Below are 17,643 nucleotides of genomic sequence, written 5' to 3'. Positions count from 1 at the left end.
AGAAAAATAAGCCACACAATCAATGGCTTTCCTTTTAGATAGATTCTTTTTTTTCCCGGAGGGGAAAAAACAACCAATAGTTCGAGATGAAACTCAAACGTAGCTGGTACCTATCTCAGCAACCTCCCCAGGAGCCACGCAGCACAAAGCCTTCTGCTTCATGAGCACATCAACAGGTTACTTCTTCCTTGGTTACAGAATATTCTTAAAACAGCTTCCTTTGCAAACTACTCTATCAGTCAAGCCTGTTTATTTTACTGTGCAGTTACTCACTTCATTTACACAGGCCACACTAGTTCACTGGCACATGTCAGAATAAAACACTTTTTTACCCAAAAAATGATGGGTTCATCTGTTTCCACAGACAAATCCCAGACACTTAATCACTGCGGGAAGACTCTGACCATCGGCGGTCAAGCTTGTCAAGTGCTAACTGTCCGCCCACAGACAGATTATCAATGCTGTGTGAAGCGTACTCGTTCTGAAGAGAACATGTGTACTCAAGAGTTCTTATGAAGATAATCTACACACACACAGTCAAGTTGCTCAAAGAACTTCTTAGAAATATGGTATAAACATTTAAGAAGCACGGTGCCGTCCACTGCGGGTCACACTTCGGGTCCTGGCTCAGGACCACATCGCAGCGTGCCGCAGCGTCCCCTGTGACTGTAGGGCTCTGCCTCTCAGACAGCAGAGCCCACGTGGTTACATGGCTTTAACCTGGAGCTACAGCTAGGCTAGGGACCCGCGCCTGCCCGGGCAGAGCCAGTCACGTGGAGAGGGCCGTGTTCTCCGGGCAGCGGGCGGCCTCCTGGCTTTTCCAGCGCTGGTGGAGAGCCTGCAGGCGCTGGGAAGTCCGCGTGCTGACGTTCAGAGCAGGGTGCACCTTACAGATCCCGCTCTCGTCCATGAGCGACAGGCCGCAGATCCCGAAGTAGGCGTGCAAGGCATCTGCAAGAGGCATAGTGAGAGTTCACTCTCAGGCCCACATCAAACCGTAAGTTAGAAAATACCACCCAGGGCTTCCCCTCCGCTTGCCCAAAGTCTCAATCACTGCTTTTAAAAAATGCGATGTTAAAGTCATTGACAAACACGTCACTGCCACTGCCCGCCTGCTCTGCCATGCAGGTCAGTGCAGCAGCTGGCCCCACAGGCGTCCCCAGGGATTACAGAAACCAGGGCAGTCACATTGTACCAACAAAAGATGGTGTTTTCCTTAAACATTAGAAGAAACATCTAAGCAGCAATCCCCCCACTCCCACATCCTAGTCCAACAACACTCTGCTCAGCAGGAGGGAATACATCTCATTCAGGGACACTTCCCAGCTCAGCTCTCCCACCCAGGTGACCAGCGCTGCCAGCTCCCGCAGCTTTAGACCCCAAGACCAAGGAGAATGTTATATCCTCCAGTTGGCCTCCCAGGGACATTAGAGTCCAAGACATTTTACCAAGTCCAACTCTGTGCTGAAAGCGTTTTGCACCTAGCAATGCAATTCACAAAAAGGAGTGACTGACAGACAGCTGTGCCTGACACCATCTATGATACTGTGACTTCATTAACAGAGTCTGCGTTAATTACCAAGACTTTCATGGAAAACGCTCATTTCTTCTGTCTCATTTTCCTCCTCTGATTTTTCGGCCACAAAAAATAACAACCTGGGCCAGCACAATGGCTCAGCTGCTTAATATTCCGACTGCAAGTGCTGGCATCCCATTTAGGCACCAGTTCTAGTCCTGGCTGCTCCACTTCTCAACCAGCTCCCTGCTTACGGCCTGGAAAAGCAGCGGAGCAAGGACAAAGCTTTGGGCCCAGGTACCCACGTGAGAGACCCAGAAGTTCCTGGCTTCAGATCAGCTCTGTTCTGGCCACTGCAGCCATCTGGGGAGCAAATCAGTGGATAGGAAATTTCTCTAAAAATCTGCCTTTCCAATAAAAATACTGTAACACTGTCCAGATGGCTACTCTACAGTAACCAAGGCAGAGAATGGATGATGCTTAATCTTGTAGAAACTGGGGAGGGTGGGGAGTGGGATACAACAGAAAAGGATACGACATAAACCATAAACCCAGAACAATGTAAAGGTAAAATCTCTGCAGGTAAAGTATGAATAAAGCGCTTCTTCCTCAAAAGCTGGCCGGGCCACAGCTCCAGGGCCTGCACTACTGTGGGCAAGTCCCCCATCTGCGGCAGCGAGGCCCTGCCATCCTTGAGACACTGGGAACCTTCGCTTCAGAATGAACCATTCTCTTCGGAGTTTCTGCCATAAATGTCTATACAATTCCTGGGTCAAAGCTGCTACTCCACTCGTGAGGACCAGGAAGAAGCGAATTTAAAGGCTCTTACTAAAAGGACTTGTCCTGCACATCTGGGAACAGGTCCTTTGGCGTGAATTCAACCCATCACACCAAGACTGCTGCTCTCCGTAGACTCCCAGGTGGCCACAGAGGCCACGTTCTGTCCAAGCACGTGGCGCCCATCTCCACAGAATGCTCTTCTCGCCTGTCAAGCATGGTTATGAAGAGACACTCTCCAGACGTTTCCATTCCCCTGGTGTCACTGTCTAATCCTGCCAGACACAGGCTCCCAGAAACGGCCTCAAGACCAAAATAACTGTTGCATGGAGGCACTTTTCTAACTTACTTATAGCTGTTATGAGATCAGAACTTCAAAAATATTATGTTGCTTTGTAAGTTAACTAATGAAAATATACTTTGCCTTTTGACTCTGAAAGTATCACACCTAAGAAAACATGTTTTACGTCAAAATACAGGTAGCTGAGTGGGCGAGATATAAAAACAAGATTGAGTGAGCCTCCTATTTATACACTGATCCAGGAGTACATCCCAGCTGCAGCAGTCATGTTACAGGAGATGAGGTAGAGGTATTTTTTTAGAATGATTAAAAAAAATCATGATTCTACTGCAATGTACAACGGGCACTCCTGTGTCTGGTTTGTATTTATAGTTAATTCTGTGAACAGCTGCTCATCAGAAACGTCAGTGATCTCAATTATTTTAACAAACTCTCAGCTTCACTTATGGATGAAAATATGCAGGGTGCACAGGGCTAAAAAATGAAGCTGCCCGTGGGAGGAGCCCCGTGTTGGGCCCCTGAACGCCAGGGCCTCCTACAACGAACATAGTGTCCCAGCAGCCAGTATGCACCCAGAAAATGTCGGTGAATCTGCCAAAATTTAGAACATGAGTATGAGCTGCTAAGGACACCAATACTCAGAATTTGAAATTTTCTGTTTAAGGATTTCTGAAGCTTAAGAACTGAGACACTTCAGGGAAGAGAGTAACTTCTTTTTGGCTCAAGTACAGCTAATGCAGTTGATGATTTCAAATAAGCTGAATCATTCTGCTTTGGCAAGGATTTAGTAAGATCCATGGGGCTTGCTGCTACAAATGAAGTAAAACATAGGCTTTGTAAATTATGTGGAGCAAAGGCACAGGGTATCACTCAGTGCCCCTTGATAATCAACCCCTGCGCAAATATCCTCAACTGTAAATCCAGCCTGAACACAACCAATCTACCTCTTCAAAACGTAATGAAGTAACTTACAATTGGGGATACATTTTCTATCATATATTCTTTCTTAAAAAGATGCTAAGAAATCAAAGTTGTGTATTCACACAGAAAGTAATCACCTGGATGACTGTCCGGCCATTTGGCAAATCCACCAACGAGGCGATCTTGAGTAGATAAGATGTAATTTCTGTTTTTCTCAAAGTTAGTGTACTGGAAAATCTTCAGGAGCTGAAACAAAAGGACACTGGACTGACTGGAAACAGTGATGTTGCTTTCTGGCACCCAGGCACCAGCCAGACACATCTCTGCCTGGGCCAGGCTCACACAGGGTCTCGGGGAGCTGGGCACTTCAATTTGCCACCCACATCATGTTCACTGTCTTTCTCGAAGCTACCGTCCTTTTCTTGCCCCATTTGCTGTTGCCTCCATCTGAGCAAGGCCCAGCTACGCTTCTGCATCGCCGTAAAGCCAGGTTCCAATCCTACTGTAACATCAGTCCTTGAAAGAGTGCAATTTTAATTTACCTTATTTTGACTCTGAAGACAGAATTCTGAGGTATAACTCACAAACCAACAGTAACTGTTACTAAAAAAAACTTCAAAAAACAGCAAGAAGCTTATTAACCCGATGCAAAGAAACAGTTTTGTGTGAGACTAGTGAACCCAGGATACACTCAGGAAGACAAACACAGATTTCATAACATCCGAATGAGATATTCCAATGGAGAAAAAGAAGTTTTAACTAAGGCAAACGTGTGGGTGGGCACTGAGTGGCTAAACACTGTGCACTCAGGCACAGTAAAAGGTGGTAGAGACGGAGAAGATGTGGGGTAGGCCAGTCAATGAGTTTTAGGAGGTTTAGCCAAAAAAAAATCAATAATCAGGAAACATTAAATGGCTTCAAAAGCAACAGCTTTGCGTCTGTCTTTCCAGGCTAATATCCTCACGTAAAAACGTTACAGGGATCACTTTCACGCACTGTCAGATTTGGGTTGTGTGAAACTCCAGTAACTCACAATCTGCCTTTTTAAAACATAGTTATAACTTAACATAGTCTATTTCAGTAACTTGTTTTTTTATAACCTTCTGTCTACAATAGACTAACAAGCTGTATGTTAAGTTATAACTATGTTTTAAAAAGGCAGATTGTGAGTTACTGGAGTTTCACACTACCCAAACCTGACAGTGTGTCCTGCCCTTGCGGACCCTGAGCCACCTGGCACAGCCCGCAGGACGGGGCACAGGCCTCGTGCTCATCTCTTACCTTCAGAGTTGCTCCCACCCAGAATGAGTAGCAGGTGTCGACCGGCTTGTTAGGCCTTCCGTGATAACCGTTCTGCTGCCTCATTATACACCACCGCTTTATCCTGTTCAGTTCTTTCTCGGAGAACACCTCCTCCAGCTTGCCCATCAGACACAGTGACGCAATGCCGCAGAAGGTAGACCCTCCTGCCAATGAGAAGCACACACAGCTTCACACTGCACATCAGGAGGCTGGGACAGCTGTTCACATAGCAAGAGGAAAAGCAGCTGAATAATCCCAGAAAATGCGAAACATTCACAATTTAAAAGACAACTAGAATTTTACAGTAACTACTAAGTACTGAAATCTTCAATGTAAACTTGATGACATGAGAGGATTTTAAAATAAAGCTGTAAGAAATATTTCTTAGGCCCGGCAGCATGGCCTAGCGGCTAAAGTCCTCGCCTTGAACGCACCGGGATCCCATATGGGCGCTGGTTCTAATCCCAGCAGCTCCACTTCCCATCCAGCTCCCTGCTTGTGGCCTGGGAAAGCAGTCAAGAACGACCCAAGGCTTTGGGACCCTGCACCCACATGGGAGACCTGGAAAGAGGTTCCTGGTTCCCGGCTTCGGATTGGCGCAGCACCGGCCGTTGCTGTCACTTGGGGAGTGAATCATCTGACGGAAGATCTTCCTCTCTGTCTCTCCTCCCTGTATATCTGACTTTGTAATAAAAATAAATAAATCTTTTTAAAAAACCAGAAATATTTCTAATAAAAACAGTAAGACTTACAACAGAATTAAATAATTTTTTCAAAATTGTATGATTCATGGTAGACTGGGAACTAACCCTAGGACTCCCAGATCCCTGCCCAAGACTCAATCCCTGGAGCCCGGAACCCAGAGTCCGAATCCTGGAGCCTCACAGCCTAGAGCCCCGGAGCCTGGAGACCTGCAGCCCGGGAGCCTGGAGCCATGCAGCCTGGAGCCCAGGAACCCTGCAGCCCCACGACCTGGAGCCCCACGGCCTGGAGCCCTGGAGCCTTGGAGACCTTCAGCATGGGAGTCTGGAGCCCCAAAGCCTGACTCTCTCGACTGGTGTCTCCTGCCCAGAAATACAGAATTTTTACACACAAGTTAGAATCAGATTTGCAGTTACGACACTTGGTCAGATAAAGAATTTTACAGAAGTGTAAGGGGAGGGAGGGAAGAATACACAGAAATCAAAGGTAAGCGTGCCCTCCAAAGTCTGAAAAACAGCGATGAGAAGCTAATTTTGTTGCAGAAACATGGGGAAAAAAATGCAACGTGTATTTGCATGAACTTTTTGAGATTCCCTGGAATGGGTAGATGTCAAGATCTTTTGCACCACAATACCCGTATCTTTCACTGCACCATCCTCAGTCTCCTGGAGTCCTTCCACTCCCTGTGGGAGGCAGAACTACCTAGAACATGCCGCTAGGTCCTCAGGTCGGACTGTTGCTGCACATGGCCCCACGGGCTCTGCAAGCGTGATGGCATTAAATGGACAGCATGCAGAGAGCGCCTGCCTGGGAGGACCCTGCACGTGCCCTGGGCAAGAGGACAGCAGCCTGCAGGGCCATGCAGTGAGCTCACAGCAGGGCCACCACGAGCAGCAGCAGGAGCCAAGGCAGAGTGCAGTCAGGCCCCCAGGAAGCTTCAGTGAGAATTTAACATACTCACCAGGGAATTATTTTTCCCAGGAAATGAAAAAATAATTAGTATTTTCTACATACAACACTCACTGGCACAATCTGTTGTCAACTCAAAACAACATGAACAGGTCAACCAACCACCACAGCTATATGTTGGCAGCGAAACCCTGGACAAAGGGAGACTCTATGATGGACTATGTCAACCAGTAGATTATTCAACAGCCTCATCGTGTCTGGAGTGGCGAGACTGGCAGCAATGCATAACTGGTGAACTACCGGGACCACTTGAGAAAGGATCTCAGAATATGCCCTACATCCGGGACCTGGGGTGGGTGGGAGACTGGGTGGGGCTTCTCCTCAATATTCCCTTTAGCCCTCGTAAGTTTTTACCCTAATCAACAATGTAAAGATTGCCAAAATAAAATAAAATACAATTAAAAATAAAAAATTCAAGAAAATAACATACTTCAAAGAATTAAAAAAAAAATGAAAACACTTGTGTCTCAGTGATTTTCTGTTAATTTCGGAAACTAGAGTGACCACTCCCAACCTCTCACTGCTGCCTGCGTGTCGTCCGGCCCGCAGAGCCCGCTGCTGGATCATGAGAGGCACAGAGGGCAGCACACACCAGTTCATCCTCTCAATTTTCCAAATTAGCTTGGATATCTAGGTAAGTCTTAAGGGAATCAAAACAGAAAAATAAGCTGACTTTCTCAAATCTCTTGGAATAATTTTTGCAAAGCAACTACCAACCTTAATTTCTCTTCATTGACTCGTTAGTTTCAAACACTTGCTGGGATTCTTTAAAGCAAACTGGCACTGCTCAAAGTAAAGATGCTCTTTGCCCAAATCACCAGGGTTTGAAAACATTAACTCTAGAAACATCATTAAAAAGATCCCTAAGAAGTCAGTTGCAGCCCTTGTAGGACGGCCAATGATCTCTACACACTGAACACACCATCACATTAAACAACGCTGGAATGGCTTTCATAGTGATGCTCTAGATTCATCAGGAGGAGGTTAAATTGTGTCCAATATGTCTGTTTTTTTTTTAATTTATTTCTATTACAGAGTCGGATATACAGAGAGGAGGAGAGACAGAGAGGAAGATCTTCCATCCGATGATTCACTCCCCAAGTGACTGCAACAGCCGGTGCTGCGCCAATCCGAAGCCAGGAGCCAGGAACTTCCTCCAGGTCTCCTACACTGGTGCAGGGTCCCAAGACTTTGGGCTGTCCTCAACTGCTTTCCCAGGCCACAAGCAGGGAGCTGGATGGGAAGCAGGGCTGCTAGGATTAGAACCAGCGCCCATATGGGATTCTGGTGCATCCAAGGCGAGCACTTTAGCCACTAGGCTATTGTGCCGGGCCCCATTATGTCTTAATTATAGAAGGTATGAATCAACTTTTAAAAGTCATGTAACAGTAAGAGGATACAGTAAAGCACATATATGTAATAAGATAAATCAGAGGGTCTGGTGTGGTAGTCTAGCAGCTAAAGTCCTCGCCTTGAACACACCGGGATCCCGTATGGACACCATATAAGCACTGGTTCTAACCCCGGCGGCCTGCTTCCCGTCCAGCTTCCTGTTTGTGGCCTGGGAAAGCAGTCGAAGAAGGCCCAAAGCCTTGGGACCCTGTACCCACGTGGAAAATCTGGAAGAGGTTCCGGGCTCCTGGCTTCCGACTGGCCCAGCTCCAGCTGTTGTGGCCACTTGGGGAGTGAATCAACAGACAGATCTTCCTCTCTGTCTCTCCTTCTCTCTGTATATCTGCCTTTGCAATAAAAATAAAATAAATCGGGGCCCAGAGTGGTAGCCTTGTGGCTAAAGTCCTCACCTTGCACACACCGGGATCCCGTATGGACACCAGTTCTAATCCCAGAGGTCCCACTTCCCATCCAGCTCCCTACTTGTGGCCTTGGAAAGCAGTCGAGGATGGCCCAAAGCCTTGGGATGCTGCACCTGCACAGGAGACCCAGAAGAGGTTCTGGGCTCCTGGCTTCGGATCGGTGCAGTTCTGGTCATTGCGGCTGCTTGGGGAATAAATCACTGGACAGAATATCCTCCTCTCTGTCTCTCTTCCTCTCTGTATATCTGACTTCCTGATAGATAAATAAATAAATATTTTTTAAAAAAATACTTCTAAAAATAAATCTTAAAAGCAACATGCTGGCTTTAATAAATAACTCAACCAGAGGGCGGGGTCCACCTGAACTGCCCACTGCCGGCCACCCGCAGCCGGGAGTCCCGGTCACGTGGCAAATGTGTGCCCACTCCTGAGTCACCCGCATCAGCAGTGCAGGGACCCAGGGACTTGCTCCCACCGCACCTGCAGGTCACCCCAGCGCAGGGGCCCAGAGGCTCGCTCCCACCGCACCTGTAGGTCACCCAGGCGCAGGGCAAGCACTTCCACATGCTATGATGGGCTTATTGCAGAGTTAGCAGTTCTAGTCCACGATTACCCTGTAAGACTGAGGGCATGACTGCAAGCATTCTCCTAGTCTCTGTATGTAGCTTATCTGAAAGAATTCTTGTCTTCTGAAATGTGTCGATTGAAGTGGTCAACAACAGAGCTGGAGATAAAAGTAGAAAACTAAATGAAAAGGTACCTAAGAACCTCACTTTTTTTTTTAAACGTTCTTGCTTTTATTTGTAGCTTGAGTTGGAGAGGAGAGACAGTGTCCACCTGCTAGCTCACCCCCCAGTCACACACACCGGCTGGACTAGACCAAAGCCAGGGGCACCGACTCCATCTGGGCCTGTCACGCAAGCACCAGGGGCTCAGGTCCCTGGGCCAGCCTTCACTGCTTCTCCAGGTGTGTCAGCATGGAGCCAGATCCAGAGCAGAGCAGCTGGGACTGAACTAGTACAACGCGGGATGCTGCTGTTAGAGGGGATGCGAGACTCAGCCCTTGGCAATGCGCCAGCCCCATAAATGCTTTATACTTAAACACCACACTGGAAGGTAACGTGAAGAAAGCTCAAGGCAGCGAATGCTTCAATAAGGCCAGATGTATGTCATCTTAAAAAAATCATACCATCAAAGCAATCTGTACTCTGATTTTTATATTATGAATACTGAGAAAGAAAATAATTTTCTACTACACAAAGCAGGAAAAGTCCATTTCTCCCAAAATACAGGGATCGCTTATGGTAAACTCCTCAAAAACTGGGGAACTGGTGGGCTATCATGGCTACAGATGACTACTGTGTAAGGCCATGGCCCAGAAGACCACTGCACACCACATGGTTTCCATAGCAAACAGGCTCTGGTTAAGCAGTAGCTGAAGAAAAGCACTTGAATTCAAAGGAAAAAGACAGAAAGCAAAACAAAAACACCCCGAACCAAACAACAGAAAATATGTTAAATAGGTTGTTACTTCTCCATCTTCTTCCACAGTTTTGTACATCATATTCCTATAATAAACCCTTTATTCCTCAACATCCATGGAGGCTGGTGAAAAAATTAAATAAAACCATAGATACGGTTGCAAATGACAGGTGGCACACAACAGTTGCTTAATAAGTATATTCCTCTCCTGTATAGATCAGGGATTATAAATTGGTGATTAGGACAGACACCACTTTAACTGGCAAATAAACAAAAACAAGGCATGAGCATGGAACCTCACAGTTAATGGAGCACAGCACACCAGAGTGCCGGGAGCCTCATGGTTAATGGAGCACAGCACACTAGAGTGCCGGGAGCCTCACGGTTACTGGAGCACAGCACACTAGAGTGCTAGGAGCCTCACGGTTAATGGAGCACAGCACACTAGAGTGCCGGGAGCCTCACGGTTAATGGAGTACAGCACACTGGAGTGCTAGGAGCCTCACGGTTAATGGAGCACAGCACACTAGAGTGCTAGGAGCCTCACGGTTAATGGAGCACAGCACACTAGAGTGCCGGGAGCCTCACGGTTAATGGAGCACAGCACACTGGAGTGCCAGGAGCCTCACGGTTAATGGAGCACTGCACACTGGAGTGCTGGGGGACCGCCAAGCTCCAGCTCCCCACTCGAGCTTCCCGCCAGTGCACACCTGGAAGGCACAGCAGTGTCTGCCACCATGTGGCAAGCCTGGATTGAGTTACCAGCTGCCAGTGCGGCCCAGTGGAGTCTCCAGCTATTGATTAGTGAATGCCAAATGAGAGCTCCACCCATCCCTCGACTTCTCCGTAACTAAGTGAGAACAAGAGGAAGCACGTAAATGCAGAGGTGGCACTGGGCTGCCCTCCGCTGCCACTCGGGAGTGTGCCGCTGGAGAAGCTGTGGAGGCACGGAGCGAGACATGCTGGTACGCAGACAGTGCTGTGACCAAAAAACAGAAATGTACACTATAAATCACTGTTAAAATATAAACAATACGGAGAAAAATAACCCTAGCGGGGAGTCAGGGGACAGGATGCACATAGGCAGGACTTCTACACGGAGTGTTGTGTGCACTGTTTGCCATTACAGACTTATGCATGTTCATCTACCTGAAAGGAAGTGCCAGAAAGATCCTCCACCTGCTGGTTCGCTCCCAAATGCTGTCTGCTGCAGGCCAAAGACACAGGCTCCATCTGGGTCTCCCATGAGGGTGGCAGGTGCCCAGGCGTCTGTGCCATCAGCTGCTGCTTCCCAGGACGTGTGAGGATGCAGAACAGCCAGGAGTTAAACTGGCACTCTCACAATGGATGTGGACAACTCATGTCGCATTGTCTACTGTGCCACATGCCAGCTCCCTGTTTGCCATTTTAACCTGAAGAGTAGCATCCAAACCAAGACCATCAGGTGTCAGGCGAGCCCAGGTACACTCTGAGGGTGCTGGGTTCTACACACAAGGAACAGGAAGTACAAAAGTGCGGACATTCAGGAAAGAGCCAAATGCCACAGAGAGACCAACAGATGCTGAAGCAACTGGCAGGAGACAGTACACGTGGAACGGGGTGTCTCAACAAAGAGGGGAGACTGGCAGATTCAAACACCGCAAAGCAAGGAAGGAAAGCAAGACAGCGGTTTGCAATGTAAACAGACAGTGGCTGGGCCTGCACTGTGTGGTGGTGGGAGGTGGCGGACCCTCAACAGGAGGCTTGGGGCGAGGTGATGAGGTCCCCGGGGGAACTGTCCCGGAAGCAGTGCTGGTCTCCAGCAGCTGGCTCATCCAGCTGGAGCCGTGCAGAAGCAGGGCCGGTTCCGCCCTCCTGGCCTTCTGGCTTCCTGCCTTGCCCTGCGATGTCTCCTCCCATTGTGGTGCCATCTGCCAAGACGGCGTCCCCAGGGCTCAGCTGGGCTCATGCTGGCAGTACAACCTTGGATTTCTAAATGTAAACAATATATTTCTATTGCTCACTAAATTTATTTTTGTATAGAAAAGGGAAATGGGCTAAAACCACTTTAAGGGGGAAAACTTGCAAAGCTGCTAAAAGCTTGCACAGAAACAAACAAAAACTGTGAAGAAAGGCCTGCACCACCTTCCTACAGGAATGTCCAACAAAAAGAGGGAAGGGGAAAAGATACCTCCTTGCTAGGTAGCTGAGCGGGCAGTTGCCAGTGCATGGCAGGACGGTGCGCAGGCTGACCCCCAGCAGACTCTTCCTGGCAGAACTGCCTGTCAACCCAATCTGCTGGCACAGAGAAGATACCAACTATGCTCCCAGAAGGGGAAGGCACCCTGTGGCGTCTCCAGGGCAACCCTAGGAGGGGCTCCAGATCCCCAGGGCTACCAGTTGCCCCACAGGCCAAGAAAGCCGTGCAGACCAAGGACTGTGACAGGTATAAGGAAATCCTCTAAGACTGCAGACCTCAAGCCTACCACACTGAATTTATAAAGATATAAGCTATTTTGGCAATGAAAAAGTTGTCACTCAAAATGGAGTCACTTTCGTCAAACCCTAAAGATAACTAAAAACATGATCATTAAAGTTGACCTGATTTCTGGCACAAGAAACTGCCACCACACAGCCTGTGTGGAAAACACTCCCGTGTCTGCCCAACAAGGATCTGTCCATCCTGGTCGCCTGTCACCCTTAGAACCGACCCCTGAGCACCTGCTACCGATCCCTGCAGCGCAAGATTCCAGCATCAGCAGCAGGTGTCAGCTTGCTCATTCTGCTTTTAAAAGCCCCGTCTGCCTCAATCCCTCTGAATGCGGTTATCTAAGGTGTGCACTTTCTCATGCTGCTCCCAAACACACCTGTTCATTTCTGGAGACTATTACTCACAGTGGGAACAAGGGGCGGGCTCCGGCCTTGCAGCCGAGAGGCCAGGTGGGAGGCCCACATGCTGGTCAGAGCGCCCGCTTAGAGCCCCAGCTCTGCCTCGAGGCACAGTAATGTACGCTTGGTCAGCCAGCCACATGGAGCACCAGATTGGGTTTCCTGCCCCCAGCACCGCTGCTTCGGCCGGGCCCAGCCCTCCTGCACATGTGAGATCTTCACAGACAGTCCTGGGTCCTGCCACTCAAACTCATGGCCTGTCTGACTCAGGCCCTGTCAGGAGACCACGACTGGGCAGCTGTGTTCCACTTCACATTGCAGAGCACGTGATGTCCAGGAGGAGGACTGCAGTGTCCGCCCAATGTGACTCCACACCCGATAGTGGGCACCAGACCCAGCTGCCAAGGGGTCTTGGAGCCGCCGCACTTCCTCTGCAGGCTGCTAGCTGTGTCACCCCTGCTGAGCCACACAGCTGCAGCCGTCAGCCCTGCGCCCACCTCAGACAGAGCCCAGGGAATACAGGGTCCAAACTATTAGACAACTTCACAGGAATATCTGGGCCAGTCTTCCAGATCCCTTAGTCACACGTACTCAGCAAACATCTAAATGACAGCAATGAAGAAGAGCTAGGAGGCAGAAGTCCAGGAACACATGTTGAAAATCTTTTAGACATTCTTAGTTCACAGCCTGCTTTCCTCTCCTTCTTCTAACTCCGTCCACTGGTGAGGAAGCCCGTGCAGGTGCAGTAAGAGGCCTAGCGCAACGGCCAGTGTCGGGCCAAGGCCCAGCGTGTGCTCACATGAGCAGAGGGGGGACGACTGTGCTAGCAAGGGCAGGAAGGCACTGCACACAGGGGCTGGGCTCACGTGGCACAGAGAACAGAAACTGTGACCTCCCAATGGAAACTGCAATTCAACAAGCCCCGGCTGTCGCTGTGCTGATACAGGGACAGCCAGCTTCTGGAGGGGGAGCTTGTGAGAGACAACACAGGGCCAGGGTGTGCACTGCACATATTCTGAGTGGCAAGATGAACTGCGACACCCACTTAGGACAACTACCCTGAGAAGGCAAACCAAGAACTCTGACTCTTCACAACCGTACAGATTCCCGTGCAGCGGGCGGCAGCTCCGGCTTAGGCCTTCAGGGTCACGTCATGCAGGAAAAGCTGTTACTTTCTTCTCACGACAAGTTAAGAAATAACCACAAGGTGTGTTCATGCAGCTAACGATGGGATGGATTACTAGAAACACAGCATGGACATTTTGGTGTGAACAATCCCAGAGGGTCACAGACCTAAGAGACTTCAACAGGCCCAGTAGGCCGACAGAAATGGCCCGGAGGTCATCAGCCACGCCTACAGCTGACACCCATTTCCGAGGTTGGAAGACGCCACGATGATGATCAGCAGAATGACACACTGTACATTGACACAGTTCAGGATGTCTTACCATGAGACTCAAGTCCAGCTCCCTGGGCCAGCCCATTGTCATAGGACTGCAAAAGAAAAACATTGTTCAGTTTAGAAGGGAAACAATGGTACCAGGAATAAGCAAGCTGCCATGGTGCTAATTCTCCTGTTTGTCCCAACACAGGCACGTTGACCCATGGAGAAGAAGCAGGCACTGTCAGCATCCGATCTTGCCTGCTGCACCAAGCCATGTCCCTAAGCAACTCAACACACACTGCTCCGAGGTATTTCCACTTCCGTCCTATGCTACCTCTGGCCTTATTCTTTGACCACTTCACGCATACATGAATTCAAATAAAATACTCCTGAAACATTATAAACATGAGCCAAATCTATTCTGATGCCATTTTAGGTCACCTGGGATACTGCCTACATTTCAATCTCCCAACTCAAAACAGGAAAAGAACAAAAAGAATAAAATGCATGAAACTCAAACTTAGCCAAGGAGGCACAGACAGAGTCAAGGTGCACACGCCATCACTCACGCTCTGGGAGAGCCCTGGCTGGGAAGGGCTGTGGGAAGGACGGTGGGGCGGCAGCAGTGGGTCCGGCCTGAACACAAAGCTCACTCATGAACCAAAATGCAGGAGCCCTCGTGGGGCGCGGCTCTGGCACACACAAGTGCCAGGGACACAATTTAGTTAACCAAACACCCTGCGCAGTTCAGCAATGGAAGCAAGAGTGGCTGAACAAGGTGTACAGTCTGCTGCTCGGACTTCGGTCCACATAGATCGTCTCACACCTAACAGCTCTCAGTCACGAGCAACGGCCAATCATGCCCCCTTTGGCAACCCTCACTGAGCAGGCTCCTCGGTTCACACACAGCAAGGGGTGCGCCCCGTCTCTCAGCGATAAGCCCACATCACGTTTCATACAAAGAACTGGCAAGGGAACTGGACAAAAAGGGAAATGCAGTAAAGAAACGGATGCAGTGATACTACAAGAAACAAGACACCACAGTGGTGCGGTTCTAGAAGATGAGCGGGGGTGGGGAGCACAGAGAGCGCTGGGGGCGGCCATCTCCAAACAATACACGTATGGAGAAGCAGCAAAACAGGTCCTGGACGACTTGTTGTTTTCACTGCCTCACACTCACACTGAACTAAAGCAACAGTGACGTTACCAGTTTCATAAACTCTGCAGACTTTTAGAAATGACAATTAGCGAGTTGCATATTTTGTAAAAGAAAAGAAAATGAAACCACAGCAACTAATAAAGCTCTGAGGAGGCCTGTTTAAACACCTGAGGAACAAATAAGAACTCTCCTAGAAAATCATGAATCCCTTCCCTTCTACAGACAGCAACAGCAGTCCCCATAAAAACAAAAACACCTTGTCCCAATGAAAAGAAAGCAGCATCTTTAATCTAGGAATTCTTACCAGAAAAAGCAAAACATGAAATTCTGAACCAAAGCTCACTGACAGTAAAGTCACCCTGAGAGGAAACGGAGTGTGTAAGTCGGCCCTGTTCCAGAGGAGCTGTCGGAGGAGAGCAGCAGCTGTCCCAACCCATAGCCTCAGGCCCTCACATGGGAACAGACAGAAAATCAAGATCAAACACAGAAATGACCAACAACAGGAAGAAGGGAGAAGAAAATGAAAAATGATTTCATGAAAGCAGCAAGAGAAGGATAAACCAATCTAAGGAACAAGAGCGAGAGGCTCCAGATGGCACGATAGGGTAAGGACATGTTTAGACAGAAACACGGGCCAGGGTGAAGCGGGGAGGGAAGTTCGAGGGGCACCGGGACACTGACATGGGAAAGCAGCAGACACAACAGTGTGTTGCCGCAGTGACCAGGCACAGCAGCGCCATTCGGCGAGCGGCCATCTGAGAGCCACCAACAAGCACAAACAAGGCAGGTGCACCTGCCCCACCCAGGACCACGCACTGAGGAGGCAGGACTCGGCCCCACAGCTCAGGGGAAAACCTCCTTTCCCCTCGGCACTCTGTCAGGAGTCTGCTCTTCCTACACACTCACGTCAATTCTACAGAACCTGGTGAGTTACACACTGAGTTCAAAACAATCCCATTAAACTTTATACTTTTTGAAATATTGATATAATAAAAGTTGAGCTGCAGTAAGATAGTCTTACCTGTAAAATACAAAATCCTTCACATTTGGGAAATAACAAACCTGGAAAGCAACATTTCTATTTCTTGAGTTTTATTTAAGAGACAAGAGTGGCACAAAGAATATTTTGATCACAAAGCCTTCCTTACTGCTGTCAGTGAAAGATCACAAACAATCCTATGAGGAAAAATATCATTTCTACTAGAAATTCTCCTTAAATTAAAACCTGCGGTTCAGGGCCCAGCACGGTAGCCTAGCGGCTGAGGTCCTTGCTTTGCAAATGCAGAGATCCCATGTGGGCGCCAGTTCTAATCCTGGCAGCCCCACTTCCCTTCCAGCTCCCTGCCTGTGGGCTAGGAAAGCAGTCAAGGACAACCCAAAGCCTTGGGACCTCACACATGCATGGGCGACCCGGAAGAGACTCCTGGCATCAGATCGGCTCAGCACCGGCACTGTGGCCATACAGGAGTGAAGCAGCACATGGAAGAACTTGCGCTCTGTCTCTCCTTTCTGTGTATCTGGCTTTCCAATTAAAAAAAGCAAAAAAACCCTGTGGTTCAGCCGCCGGCCTAGCAGAAAGGCCATCCACGCACACCCCAAACTGGGCGCCTGGCCTCGGGTCCCTCCTGTTTCCAGCTTCCTCCTAGCCCGCCCCCACAAGCAGCGGGTGATGATCCCCGAAGTGGGGTCCCTGCACCCACACGGAGACCTGGAGGGAGGCCCAGCCCTGGCTTCAGCCGTCCCGACCCAGCCCTGCGGGCTTCTGGGGGATGAGCCAGCTGACGGGAGCTCTCTGCCTCTCAAATCAATGAAGCAGCAGTGAGATCAAACCCTACTGCCTCTATCAGCTCCTTGAGCCTTTTTACATTTGGGTCTCTTTAAACAATTATTTATATGGCCGCCAAGAGCCGGGCTGAAGTGGAGAGCAAGGAACTTCGTGTTTCTGATGAGGGGGCGGGGCCCAAGGACATGTGCTGCCGCTATCCCAGATGCCTTAGCAGCGGCCTGGATCACAAGCGGAGCAGCTGGGACTTGAACCAGCAGCCATATGGAATGCACTGCAAGTAGTTTAACAGCAACCCCTTCATTTGGGTCTTCTTTATATAAAAATATCATCGTTAAGCCACTTCCTGTGATCCAGCATGCCCCGTGGCTGACAGTTTGAACCTTGGCTGCTCTACCTCTGAGCTAGCTCCCTGCTTTGTGTCTAAGAAAGCAGAGGGCACCTCCAGTCACTGGGCCCTGCAGCCCATCTGGGAAGGTTGTGGAATTGTATGCTCCTGCTTTCAGCCCAGCCCAGCCCTGGCTGTGTGGCCACTGGGCACAAGAATCCCTCTGTTTCACCTTCTCTTTTCTCTGTAATCCTGCCTTTCAAATAAATAAAATAAGCCTTTAAAACAAGTATTCTCACCAAGAAGATCATAATCTTACTGTGTTTGAACTGACTCC

General features: G+C 49.1%; 1 protein-coding gene across 2 annotated transcripts in view; it reads right to left on the bottom strand.

The window, feature by feature from the left end:
- Window positions 1–537: 537 nt before the first annotated feature.
- Window positions 538–17,643, bottom strand: part of PGGT1B (protein geranylgeranyltransferase type I subunit beta) — a 40,186-nt gene continuing 23,080 nt past the window's right edge. For both annotated transcript variants that reach the window (XM_058677512.1, XM_058677513.1), the window contains 4 exons: window positions 14,101–14,146; window positions 4,797–4,981; window positions 3,653–3,761; window positions 538–951 (listed from right to left, as the gene is read on the bottom strand). In XM_058677512.1, the coding sequence (XP_058533495.1) occupies window positions 770–951; window positions 3,653–3,761; window positions 4,797–4,981; window positions 14,101–14,146 (522 nt within the window). In that variant the 3' untranslated portion in view covers window positions 538–769. The remainder of the gene's footprint in view (window positions 952–3,652; window positions 3,762–4,796; window positions 4,982–14,100; window positions 14,147–17,643) is intronic.

The sequence above is a fragment of the Ochotona princeps genome, chromosome 19 (assembly GCF_030435755.1).
Source record: "Ochotona princeps isolate mOchPri1 chromosome 19, mOchPri1.hap1, whole genome shotgun sequence".
Classification (NCBI taxonomy): domain Eukaryota; kingdom Metazoa; phylum Chordata; class Mammalia; order Lagomorpha; family Ochotonidae; genus Ochotona; species Ochotona princeps.
Note: the sequence above shows the minus strand (reverse complement) of the source record. Positions and strands in the feature narration are given on the sequence as shown.